This window comes from Herpailurus yagouaroundi, unplaced genomic scaffold (genome assembly GCF_014898765.1).
Source record: "Herpailurus yagouaroundi ecotype Mexico unplaced genomic scaffold, PumYag 162, whole genome shotgun sequence".
In the NCBI taxonomy this organism is placed as follows: Eukaryota; Metazoa; Chordata; class Mammalia; order Carnivora; family Felidae; genus Herpailurus; species Herpailurus yagouaroundi.
The window spans coordinates 6026159-6039278 of NW_024412403.1; the positions used below are offsets into that span (position 1 = coordinate 6026159).

At 46.4% G+C, this 13120-nt stretch overlaps 1 protein-coding gene across 6 annotated transcripts in view; it reads right to left on the reverse strand.

The window, feature by feature from the left end:
- Nucleotides 1–686: 686 nt before the first annotated feature.
- Nucleotides 687–13120, reverse strand: part of IGSF5 (immunoglobulin superfamily member 5) — a 58624-nt gene continuing 46190 nt past the window's right edge. For 4 of the 6 annotated variants that reach the window (XM_040483886.1, XM_040483885.1, XM_040483884.1 and 1 more), the window contains one exon: nt 8411–9212. In XM_040483886.1, the coding sequence (XP_040339820.1) occupies nt 9117–9212 (96 nt within the window). In that variant the 3' untranslated portion in view covers nt 8411–9116. Of the gene's footprint in view, nt 848–1454; nt 1647–2033; nt 2161–7010; nt 7102–8410; nt 9213–13120 lie in introns of those variants that run through there. The other 2 variants (XR_005793144.1, XR_005793145.1) reach the window with 2 other exon arrangements.

The following is a 13120-nucleotide window of genomic DNA, read 5'->3' on the forward strand; positions in this document are numbered from 1 at the left end:
CAGCCTTAGAACAGCACTTTGATGAAACCAATGACTCGAAAATTCTGTGTGGGCGGCAATATCATTCTTTGCATCCTAAGGAACCTTGGAAAATCAATAAACGTTGATTGGCTGACTCTTTAGCTTCCATTGAAGACAGCAAAATAAAGGTTCTGAAGCAAATTTGGCCCTCCATCCACATGCTACTCCCATGGTCCTAGAGAAGCTATACCCCAGGGGGAACCAAGGGTTTGCCTTCGAAGTCAGATCATCCAACGATGGTCAAGCTCTCTGTGGCTATTCGTTTTTAATTTTTACATAACTCCCACTCACAGTATTTGCCGACTCACATGACAGAAAAGTATTTCATTGAAGTTTTCCTCTCTGTTTTCTAAACTAACACAAATCATGTTAAAGCAACAAGTATTCAAATAACATTCCTTGAGGCTCCCGGGCGGTTCAGTCAGTTAAGCACTCGGCTTCAGCTCAGGTCATGATCTCATGGTTTGGAGTTTGAGACCCACCTCGGGCTCTGTGCTGATAGCTCAGAGCCTGGAACCTGCTTCAGATTCTGTGTCTCCCTCTCTCTCTGCCCCTCCCCTGCCCACGCTCTCTCTCTCTGTCTCTCTCTCTCAAAGATAAACATTAAAAAAAAAGAAAAAGAAACAAACAACACTTCTTGTGTATTACAATACACAAAAATATACTTTGGGAAAATGTCTATATTAAAATATTCATAGGACTGAGGGATGAATTTCTATAACTCCAGGGGTCTTTTGGTTTGGGGAATTTGGGGCTTTACTGGGTTTTGGTTTTGTTTTGGTCATTTGGTCATATGTATGGTTTCCTGGTACATGAAAAGGTTGATCTAAAAAAGAGAAAGAAATTTTGGAATTAGAGGACTGCTTTGTTATTGATAAGCTTAGAGATACAAAATTCAAGATTTTTAATAATGGGATATCAGTGCTGGAATCTGCCTATATTTGCATAAATTATTTACACGAGAGAGTGCATTTGAATATCTTAATATCTTTGAATATCTGCTTCGGATTCTGTGTCTTCCCCTCTCTCTGCCCCTCCCCTGCTCACATTCTGTCTCTCTCTCAAAAAGAAATAAAATGGATTTTGGTGATTTATTTTTCCGGGAAGCTGTTGATAAGACAGCAAATGCAGTGGTCAATGGAACTCCATAGGAGGACGCGTGAGACAGTCACATCCCTGCCTCCATGCTTAGAATTACCAGGAATGCAAGGGCACCTGGGTGGCTCAGTCAGTTGGGCGTCCGACTTTGACTCAGGTCATGATCTCACAGCCTATGAGTTCGAGCCCCACGTCGGGCTCTGTGCTGACAGCTCGGAGCCTGGAGCCCGCTTCAGATTCTGTGTCTCCTCCTCTCTCTGCCCCTCCCCTGCTCATCCTCTGTCTCTCAATAATAAATAAACGTTAAAACAAAAAAAATTTTTTTTAAGAATTACCAGGAATGCAGCAGCTGTAACTCTCAAGCAACTCATGTGTCTCATGACAGCAACTCAGATACTCCAAACGGTGGTGCTGTTGCCAACGCCATTTTCCAAAATGGCAAATCATCCTCCGTGAAGCTTCCCATAGAATCCACTGCCATCTGCCCTCAATTTCCATGGCAATTGCGTTCATGGAAAACCCGGTACCTTAGATGCACGACAAACATATTTTATGTTTTCATTTATTGTGGGATATTTAGGGGAAAGTAAGCTCATATACACAGATCTATCACCATCTAGCATTTGAAAGGTTTTGCAGGCTTCTCCCAAGGAAACCCGCCCTCAGCTGCCTGCCACCTGTCAATCATCAAGAATTTCAAGCACCCACCCACACTCCCACCTTCACCAATGGGATGAGGCTCACGTGAGTCAAGTGACATGCCCAAGGTCACACAGGCAGCAAGCTCTGTTGCCTCTTTCCAGCTCTTTCCCCTGTATCATGTTTCTGGAGGCCTCCAGACCTCCAAAAAGGCAAATCCAACTCTAAATGATTCCCTGGCCAAAAAAAAAAAAAAAAAAAATCATGGCGATTACCTTACTGGTAGGTCTTTCTGCAGCAGGTGGGTGCCATGCCCCCTTGATTTGTGACACCAGGTGAGCCAATGAGTGGAAATTGGCCACTAAGGTGCATGAGTCCACGGACCTTGACAGCCTAGAGATTCTGAAAGCAATGTAAACAAAGTCAATTTTCATGTCCCCTCTCTGCTTTTGGAATACATCATTCATTCTGCAAGTATTTATTGACCACATGGAATGTGCTGGTTGACGGAAGTGGTGCGCAGGCTACGAGGGGAACAGGGCAGACACGGAGCTGCCCACCTCTGCAGAATTTAATGGGAAAGTAGGCATTCAGTAACTCGTTAATCATACAAACAATTACGTCATTAGGTAGCACAACAAAGTCTAAAGTGATGTGCAAACATAGTCGAGGCATGAACCCAATAGGCGGTAGGTTTGTCAGAGTTCCATCAAGGAAGCAAAATGCCCCACGTGACATAGAGTAAAGGATTCATTATAGGGACTTGACTTCACACAAGCATAAGAGATGCTGGAGAAGTAAATGCCCAGAGGGGAAGGTGAGAGGATCATGAGAGCCACCAGGCAGGGACTGTGAAGAGAAGCCAACGAGAAGTCCATAGCCAACTCCTGCCTCTGCGTCCAGGATAGGCCTGTAGTCATCACCGTCAGCAAGAAGAGTTGGGACAGCAGAGACACAAACTTGGACCTGGGAAGAAAAACTAGGGCCCTGTCTTTCTCCCAGCTCTCCTAACCCCCATGACACAGGCGCCGTGGGGAAACCAGCTCCCTACCCCTCAGACTGCACACGCCCCATGCTCAGGACCCAGAGGGGCAGAAGGAGGTCATGGGGATGGGGGTGCCCGAGGGGCTGCAGTTCCAGAGAGTCAGCAAATCAGCCTCAGCACGTGTGAGCTTCAAGGGCATCTGGGGCATCATCCTTCTGAATGTGTGGCCACTGGGCCTTCACACCCAGCTCCCAGATGTTGGGCACATTTCTCTGTGGCCAGACCTCACCTAGAACCATAGTGGGAAGAGTAGCTAGTTGACACAGTGGCTCCACCAAGGAAAATCCAAAGGATCAGCTACAGTTGGACAAAGTGAAGAGGGAGGAAGTGAATGTTCCAAGCACGTGCAAAGGCCCTGGTGTGGGCAGCACCACAGACCCCTGTGGAATTTCCTGCACTCAGGCATGATTTGGAGAGAGTGGTGCATGGCCAGGGAGAGCTGGGGGTAGAGTCAGTCAGGCCTCATAGGCCATGGTGGGGTTTTAGATTTTATCCCAAGAGTGGTGGAGATCCAGGAGAAGTTGTGACCCAGAACAGAGAGTAGACAGAGAACCAGCTTGGGAATCAGAAAGACCTAGGGTCAGAACACAGGCCTGTCGCTGTGAACCATATTATGTGACCTCACTTTGCTTGTCGGTACAATGGAGACAAAAGAACATGGCCGGATTAAGTAAGGGTTGAGCGAACCAACCCATGAAAGTGCCTGTGTGCGCGAGACCACGCTTTCTGCAAAGGGCGACATTATAGTTACTTCAGGCTACACGGGCCACACGGCTCCGTCCCCCTCAACTCTGCTTCTGTTGCCTACAAGTAGCCATAGACCATACGTAAACTTTGGCTGCATTCCACTAAAACTGTCCTTGTAGACACTGAAATTTATATTCCCTATAATTTGCACATTCAGTGAAATATTCTTCTTTTGATTTTTTTCAACCACTTAAAAATGGAAAAACCATTCTTAGTTTGTGGGCCACATAAATAAAAGCAGCAGACTGAACTTGACTCATGGGCTACAGTCTGCTGACTCCTGTGGCTGGCACAAAACAAATGTTTCTCCCCCTTCCTTGCTCCTTACACACACACACACACACACACACGCACACACATGCCACACACAAATACAGCACACACACATGCACAGACAAGCACACACGTGTAAAAACACAGCACATACACATGCACACACATGCACGCACACACACACACACACACACACACACACACACATGCACACCACACAACTGGGAAGAGGCAGAAGGTACGGGCACATTCTTGTGTCACCTCCTACTGCCAAGGTCCGAGCCTTCTGGCTAACTACATTTCACTTTATCTCATCCCATTTGCACTTTCTAAGGAAAAAATCTAGATCGACTATAATGTTTAAAATTAGTTTCTGATTTAGACAGTAATTTGCTATTATTTGAACTACCTCAGAGGTTATTAGCCATGAAATTGAAGCACGAGATTAGCAACTGTTCTCAAATTCAGTTGCCCTATAAAATATCATGCATTCTTAAGGTTTCTGAGCAAAAATATATCAATACATTGTGCACTGTGTTTCCCCCATACTTTACTGGGATCATTCATTTTCTGCTTTGTCAACCCACTGTGATTACATGCTGGTCATGAACCTCTCTGTCTGAAGCCACTAGGCTGAGTGGTAATCCTCACGAACCTTCCTGCGGGTGTGTGCACTCCAAATCCCACTGTATGCTTAGAAAGAACACGTCTCATGCAACAAAGGAGGGGAAACAAATGTGGGGTTGCTTTCTGTTCAGGACCCCGCCCACTGCCTCCAAGACTGCATTTCATCCAGGTCCAGGGAGAGGAGGAGGGCCTGCTTGGGAAATGTTGGAAAGTGAGACTCACCCAAAGCCACAGCCCGAGGCGTGATTTACAGGCTGAACTAGGTAAGAATTAAATATTTACCATCTCCCCCGGTGCAGCGGGGACAGGGCCGCCTGCACGCACTCAGATGGGAACAGCTTCGGTCTGACAGCTGGGCCGTGTCAGGTGAGGACGGGGCAAGTGTGTGTGTGTGTGTGTGTGTGTGTGTGTGTGTGTGTGTGTGTTTGAGAGCATCTCTACAGAGATAAGTGCCACAAGGGACTTCAGGGACCACCATCCCATCTCTTTGTTCTACTGAGGTGTCACCGAAGCCGTGACTTACTCAAGTTCAGTGCAGCGAAATTCCTTTTCCCCAAATGGTGTCCTCTTTCGGTATAAAGGGATGCATCCTTAAGAATGGAAAAAGTGGAATGCTACAAGGCCAAACGTCTTTCCCCGTGACTTTGCAAACATTCTCCATTCCTTGATTTCTGTTTCCTAAATGTTGCCAGATCCTCCTGGCTGGGTATCTTCTGCCTGCCTGCCTGCCCTCCATATCCACTTTCTCCCTTTCTGCATCCTGGACGGATGACATGGGTGGGCCCCACGGACCTCTGGCTCTGGTCGGGCTTGGTCAAGGGGAGGCATGAGCAAGAGAGTGAGGGAGTCTTGTCACCTCACTCCCCACTTCCAGGCTTCCAGGGCTTGGCAGCGACTGTTGGGAGCTCTCTCCATTCAAGTCTAACCCTTTGGACAATAACAGGTGCTCAGGCCCTCGGGTCCTGGCCCAGGCCTGCTAGACCCCCTGTCCGTCCCATTCTCCCCCGCTCCCCCTGCCCTTCCTTACTGTCTCACCTCTCCTCTACCTCCCTCATCTCTGCTCCGAGTTCCCAGGTGCTCCCCAGGGAGGACTATGCACCCTCTTTAGGCAGGATGGAGTACTCTTCCCCAACAGTATCATAAGCACTGATGTGGCAGGGATAGGTTGTTGACACAGAATCTCCTATATGATTGGCAGCATCCATCCACCCTTTTGGTGATCAAACTCCCAGGATCTGGCAAGGCAACTTGAACATCTCTCACAGTTTCCAAGGTCAGGGTCACACAGAGCAAAGGAAGTGCTTCTATTCAAGTCTCTAATTACCTTTGATGTGTTGACATTACCACTTATACCCTACTCTTAAGTAAACTGTGTAAGGTCCTTGAGTTCAGGGGGCTGGCTTGGAATCTGACAGAGGAACCATGGTCAAAGACCCCTGGAAGGATGGACAGGTGTGTTTTCCCCAGCCAGGATTTTATGGCACACGCCTTTGAGAGGTATTTGTTTAAGTAAACCTGCAGCCTCATGGTCATTCATTAGCAGTAGCCATGTCTGTCTTTCTGAGAAACACCCTTGGCCGTGACATTTAGCCATGATTGACCCCTCTCACCGCATCCCCCTGGGCATGCTTCAGCTCTCTGCGTTGCAGAAGTAAGAGATGAATTTACCATATCAGCAAAATACCATTTTCAGTTGAGAGCCGCCTTGGGGTTTACAGGTTCCTAAATAGAAACTAGCACGCACACAGACATAACACTGACAGAAAACACCAACTGAGTGTTTGTGTAAAAAAGCCCATCCTGGACACATCAAGGTCATTTCCAAATAGCTAGCTCTAGGTCAGGACTATCCTATAGAATCTTCTGCAGCAGTGAGAAGCTTCCACCTGCAGTAGCCCATACAGTAGCCACCAGCCACGTGTGGCTATTGAACACTTGACATGTGACTGGTGGGACTTAGAGGATGGATCTTCTATTTTATTTAATTCCAAATAACCTAAATGTTCATAGCCACTTGTGCTATGGTATTGGGCAGGACAGCTATAGAGAGTTCTGTTCAAATAACTTACTCACCTCCTGTGCAATAAAAACTGGCTGGGGGTCCCTTTGAGGAACCTTACTTCTGGAATAAGCTACAGTAAGGAAATAGCTCATTAGTGACACAGAGAAACTTCCCGAGGGACTGATAAATATTTTGAGGCAACAGGCACCAACGAAGTTGAAGCAGTTTCCATGAAAATCACTTGGCATTGCTCTCCAGAGTTCAGAACTTAAAGTTCAATTATATTTCCCATGCAACTCCCACTGATTCCTAAAACAACCACCAAAATGGAATTCTTATAGCAGGCAGATGGCAAATATTCATTACACTTCAATATATTGTCTTTCTCAATATTGCCCTGTTTGATCTCAATATTTACTCAATGCCTACAAGAACGCTAGCGCCTGTAAAGGTTACAAAAGGCATAAATGACATGACATTTGCCTTGTCTCAGGATCTGGGTTCTGTGAAGGTTTCGGGAGAGCAAACCATGAAGTAAAGAATACAGAGTTCACTCACTGAACAGCTCTGTCCAAAAGGTCTTCTGAAACTCTTGTCTTTCCCCTTGACTTGTACCCACTCAAGGATGATGATGGACGACAGAAACACACTGGCAGAGAGTTAAGAAGTTATAATGAATAAGAGTCTCATTTTGAAGCAGGTGAATTAGCAACTTTTTTCATAAAAAGTTATCTTAGGAAAGTGATCTAGCGATCGTCATGGGTTTTTGAAATTTTGCATTTTAGCTCTACTTCGAAGAGAAAGAGGTGGCTAATTCCCTCACTTTAGGGACACAGTGCTAGAAGAGATGGCATTTTCTTCAGGGTCCTCTAGGCAGTGGTGATACTCAAAATATTGGACAACCAGTAAGGCATGAACACCAGCCAATCAGAGCAGATACTGTATGAGTGCCAGTGAATTAGATATCTGCACCAGCAGATAGCTCTGGAATTAGTTGTTGATTCACATGAAAGCCTTCAGGGTAGAGGCTGAGTGTGATTTCAGATACAAAAATATTTTATAAGTCATGGTGGTATATAGGTTTGTCCACCATTGATTGGATTAGCAGGCAGCAGTGTTAAGTGATAAACGTCATCACGATAAATGTACATTGTCTACTTAGTAACTCCAAGGAATCACTAAAATCTTAACCCATTTTAAAAGTCAAATTCCACTTTAGCAAGTCCATGGTTGGGCATGTCGTTAATTACTGAGCAGTTGCTAATTACTAACCATCACAGAAATTTGTACCAACTGGTGCAGGACTCAGCCACCTGTCCTGTCTTCGGGGTAAATATGAAGAGATGGGTAGGCAGTGAAATGTACTGACAATATCTACACGAAAAAGCAATATTTGGAAAAGACAAATTTTTTCTTAATAACAACATTCATATTAACTGCTTTTTTTCAAGTAGGCTTCATGCCCAGTGCAGAGCCCAACATGGGGCTTGAACTCACGACCCTGAGATCCAGACCTGAGTTGAGATCAAGAGTCGGACACTTAACCAACTGAGCCACCTGGGAGCCCCTCGTATTAACTTTTATGGGCAAATGTACAGTAGTCAAAGACTAACATGAAAATGTGATTTTTTAAATTTTTTAATGTTTATTTATTTTTCAGAGAGACGGAGACAATGCGAGTGGGTTAGGGGCAGAGAGAGAGGGAGACACAGAAACCAAAGCAGGCTCCAGGCTCTGAGCTGTCAGCACAGAGCCCAATGTGGGGCTCGAATTCACGGACCGTGAGATCATGACCTGAGCCGAAGTCGAATGCTCAACCGACTGAGCCACCCAGGCGCCCTTTGATTTTTTTTTTTTTTTCAGACATCTCATGTTGCTTTTTAGAAATGTTTGATTCCTAAACATCATGATTCCTTAAACTACCACCTGAATAGTAAGAAATTAAGAGAGGCAATACATATTTTTTGGTGTTTTCTCTTTTATTTATTAAAGAACACGTTACCCATTTCCAGTGTTTTCATGGCATTTGTGGTATGTAAGTTACATCCCCACAAAGCAAAATCCACATCTAACTCATTGGAGAGGGAGCCTGATAAGGAGCAGACAAAAGTGAATGTCTTCATGAAAATATCCACAATGTGTACGTCGGCTTTGAATTTAATCTTTTCTTAACCTATGAGTTCTGATTTCCCAGGCAATCTTCGATTTCTGATTGATCCTAATATGTATGCTCTTTTTTTCACAAACAATATACAATAATGTCCCACATATTAAACATACATAAATATTATCTTCATATGATTACAATAACAAAAATATTTTAAAAGTCATGGTATGATATAGGCTTATCTGCCATTTATTAGAGAGCAAGAAGGAGTGTCCGGTGACGAGTAAATCACCACGATGGACTCGTAGCTTTTACTCAGCAACTTGGTGGAATTCACTAAAATCGTGAAATGTTTTGAAAACCAAATTCTATGCTGAAAGGTGGGGAAACGGACCCCTTCTTTCACGATAAAGTGTCCATTCCGATTACTCCAGCATCACTGCTTCCCGGTAACACTGGAGAAGCGGGAGCCCAGCCTTGGGACAGAGAGGAAGGACAACGCGGGCGTGATGCATGTTATCAGCCATGTGCAGAATGGAACCCGAGGGACGTCTTCGCTAGACCAAAGTTACATTCCTCACGGTCCTAGGACTGGCCACGGGAAAGGAAACCTGCGGGCGACCTGCTGGACCCCGCCACCGGCGGTCAGGTCCCTGGTGACAAGAGAAGAGGGTGGATTTAATCAGTGGAGATGGACGGAAAAGGCACACTTGAGAAGAAACCTCCACTCATCAGATAAGAAGAAACGAGGACCCAGAGAGGAAGCAAAAATGTTAACGCACATCCTTCCTTTATGTCAGTATTTCCACGCACGCCCGAAGTTTCCGAGCTCAGGGCCACATGAGCAACGCAGGTCAAAGAATCCAATATTCGTTTGTACGGAGGCAAAGTACCACAAAGATGTGCTGTTCTGGTTTGTTTTCTTTTCTTTCTTTTTTTTCAATCTTCCTATAGAAATTCTAACTTCCATATGAAAATATAAAATATTGCTAACCTTCGGGGGGGTACCCAGGTGGCTCAGTCTGTTGAGCATCCAACTCTTGATTTCAGCTCAGGTCATGATCCCAGGGTTGCAGGATCGAGCCCCACATCAGGCTCCACACAGAGCGTGGAGCCTGCTTGGGATTCTCTCTCTCTGCCCCTCCTCCTTTCATGCTCTCTCTCAAAATAAAGACATTTAGATAGATAGATAGATAGATAGATAGATAGATAGATAGATAGATTTCTAACCTTCTTTAATAACACACATTCCTTCTACAGGACAGGGGCACAGATCATTCATCTGTCTCCTCGGGCAGCCAGGCTGCTGCCTCCTGCCAGAAATGCCATCTTTGCTGTTCTGTTCTCATTCGGAAGTGTGATCCCCGGCAAACCACACACTCTTCCAGAGGGACCAGTGCCTGCCTGACTATACTGCCCTACTAAAAAACACACAATATGTTTTCCTGCCAGTCCTGAGAGTGCCATCTCAGGTTCCAGGGTACCGCAGCCGCACTGCACATCCTAAATAATGCAACCGGGCACCATGCATTATTGACATTGCAATGGAATGTCAGTAAGTCTGCAGGATAGAATCACTCAGGCTCGTGGTCTGAACTTGGTGACTCCTGGTCAGGCAGGGAAAACAGGAGGCTGACGGAGCCACCTCAGCATCGTGCTCTAGGAAGTGGGTTTCTGCAGTAAATATGCCCGACATTTTTGCAGTTGTTATTTGCCTTTTGTTTTCACGACTGGGCTGCACTAACGCCTGGCTGTTTTCTAAATTTATCAAGAGTTTGTTTCTGTTGATCTCAGGAGGGTGGTGATTCGCGGGGAAGAGTCGATCCACATTTCAAGTTGTTCAAGTGTTCACCCTTCAAAACTGACAGACTCCGGAGAGAAAGGGACAGAGTTGCCCAAAATAAACAGAAAAATTGACTGACAGTGAGTTGAGGGCCGGAAAGAGGAGAGGAAAAGGAGGCCTCTTGGTTTTAACTATTGATCAAGATGCAAAATATTTGCAAACCCCATGACATCATATTAAAAAAAATGGTGTTTGCCCTTCCCACTGGCTATAATTGTCAGTAAGAATTTCTCAATTTATTTTTATTTATTTTTAATTTTTTAAATATTTATTTATTTTTCTGTGAGAGAGAGACACATCATGAGCCGGGGAGGGGCAGAGAGAGAGAAGGAGACACAGAATCCCAACAAAGCAGGCTCCGGGCTCCAAGTTGTCAGCACAGAGCCTGACGTGCGGCTCAAACCCACAAGCTGCGAGATCATGACATGAGCCGATGTTGGAAGCCCAGTGGACTGAGCCACCCAGGCGCCCCTCTAGTTTTATTTATTAGTTTTGTCCTAACGTGTTTCACGGGCAGTTATACCTAAGTTTATTGTACATCACCAACATCAACTCCTTTCTAGAATATAAAGTCAGTATTATGTATCCTAACCATAAATCCAGCCTGGGTAGGAATCATCAGGGGAAAGAAGTGTCACGTTTTGGTGTCTGTAACTTCTGAAAATCACTCTCTTGTTTTCCTTTCTGACCTTTCCTACAATTTAATACATGCTCTTGGGGTCTCTGCAGCCTAAAATCCTGTTTTTTCTTTCATCCAGAGTGAATGCAGTATGCCTTCGGACCCACTGAAAACATAAGAGGTTTAAAAAAGCTTTCCCCTGGGGTGCCTGGGTGGCTCAGTCGGTTAAGCGTCCCACTCAGGTCATGATCTCATGGTTTGTGAGATCAAGCCCCACATCGGGGTCTGTGCCGACAGCAAGCAGCCTGCCTGGGATTCTTTCTCTCCATCTCTCTCTGCCCCTCCCCTGCTCACATGCTCACTTGCTCATGTTCTCTCCCTCAAAATGAATAAACATTAAGAAATAAGTTTACCCCAACTACAGTGCAGCCTAGATTGCAAAGTATCTCGGTATCCAGACCCTTCCATCTAACGCTCCTCGCAGCACTGCCTAGCCACCTACTTGGTGGCACACTCGTGGAGTAGAAGTCATTCCCAATGCACAGGTGTAAGAAAAACCCCAGCACTCAGCAGTGACTTGCCCTTAGAAACAGGCTGTACATGTCTTCCGTTTTCATGTGGGGCCACTAAAATACTGTTGTCAAAGCAGATCGCCTGGAGAACATGGTAAAAACACCCATTCTTTGGCCCCATCTCCCAGAGGTTCTGATCCAGAAAGGCTGGAAGAAGCTCAGGACTTTGCATTTTAACAAATACCCGAAGAGCTTCCGGTATACCGCTCCACTGAGAGCCACTGCTGAGCCAGCAAGGTACCAAGACACAGGAACTTACAGGTGCTGGCTGTGCCTCCAGGCTCAGCAAGCATTCCTTGGGATCCTGGATCCTGGAAACACATCCTCCCTTTCTGCCAGTTGCTGGTAGGAACAAGGACTGCCCCCATCTCTCAGCCTCTGGTGAAGAGTCCCGTGTTCAGGGCAGACCTTAGCAGGGCAGTGGGCTGACAGGTGGGGATGAGCCAGAGAGGGAGCCCCAGAAGAGCCAGCAGGTACCTTTTCCTGTGATTACACCCCAGGGTCACCAATGGACCTGACTCATGCCAGCCTGTCCCTGAGCAGAGCCCTCACCCCTCCGAAGCTTTCTCGGGGCTGTCAGCACCGAAAGCATCTGGACACGATGAGAGATCCTAAAAAAGAGGTTCCCCGTGACGTCTCAGGTTGATCTTCCCCAAGGCAGTGTGGGCCTCCTGTGTTTTGGACCTCAATCAGAAGGTATCGATGGGGCAAGAGTTATGGGGGCTGGTGCAGCCACAAATGCCCCTCGTAAGTATTAAAACTCCAATTTCCTGCTCTAGTAACTGTTGGGCATAGAATGTAATTAAAATCATGCCTGTGCTGCACGACAAAGACGTGGCACGTGGAGGTTCACCACAACCTGGAGATCAGACACAGACGTGGACTCTGGGTGGAGCCGGAAGTTGCAGTCTTGAAGGCGAGGAGAAGAGTGGCCCAAAGACGCTGCCTGCTCCTTGGGACACTTCTCTGGTCCCTGAGCCAGTGTGGGCACACGCAGGGCTCGGGGGCTGGACCCTCCTCTACTTACAGGAGATCCACATGACTCCAACAAGAGCACAGGTGCCCTCCACCCTCGGGAAAGGTCCGGTGTAACTGCTACCCGGTGTACGTAACCTGGGTGTCATGAATGCCCTGGGACGCTAGCAAATAATCATCACAAAGTAGGCAAGTTGGTCACTGGAAATGTTCCACTGTCTCTCCCAGCAGCCCCTCATTTCCAGCTTGTTATAAGGTAGCCAATTGCCTTTAGACTTCACCACCTAGACAACCGCCCTGTCTTGTCCAAAACTCAGACGCACTGAGGCTGCATCCCAAGTCCACTGAGCCAGGAGGTCCACAGGTAAGACGAAGAGTCTGGGCATCCCAAAGGCCACATCAATGATTCCTGAGTGCAGCCCCTGGCCCTTCAGGCTCCCTCCTCCTCAGATTGTGTTTGAACAGGATAATCTTGAAGGAAACCAAAGTGCCCAAGAGCAAAGTGGCAATCTGACATGGACTTATTTACTTTTCTTCAATGAACCCCAAACA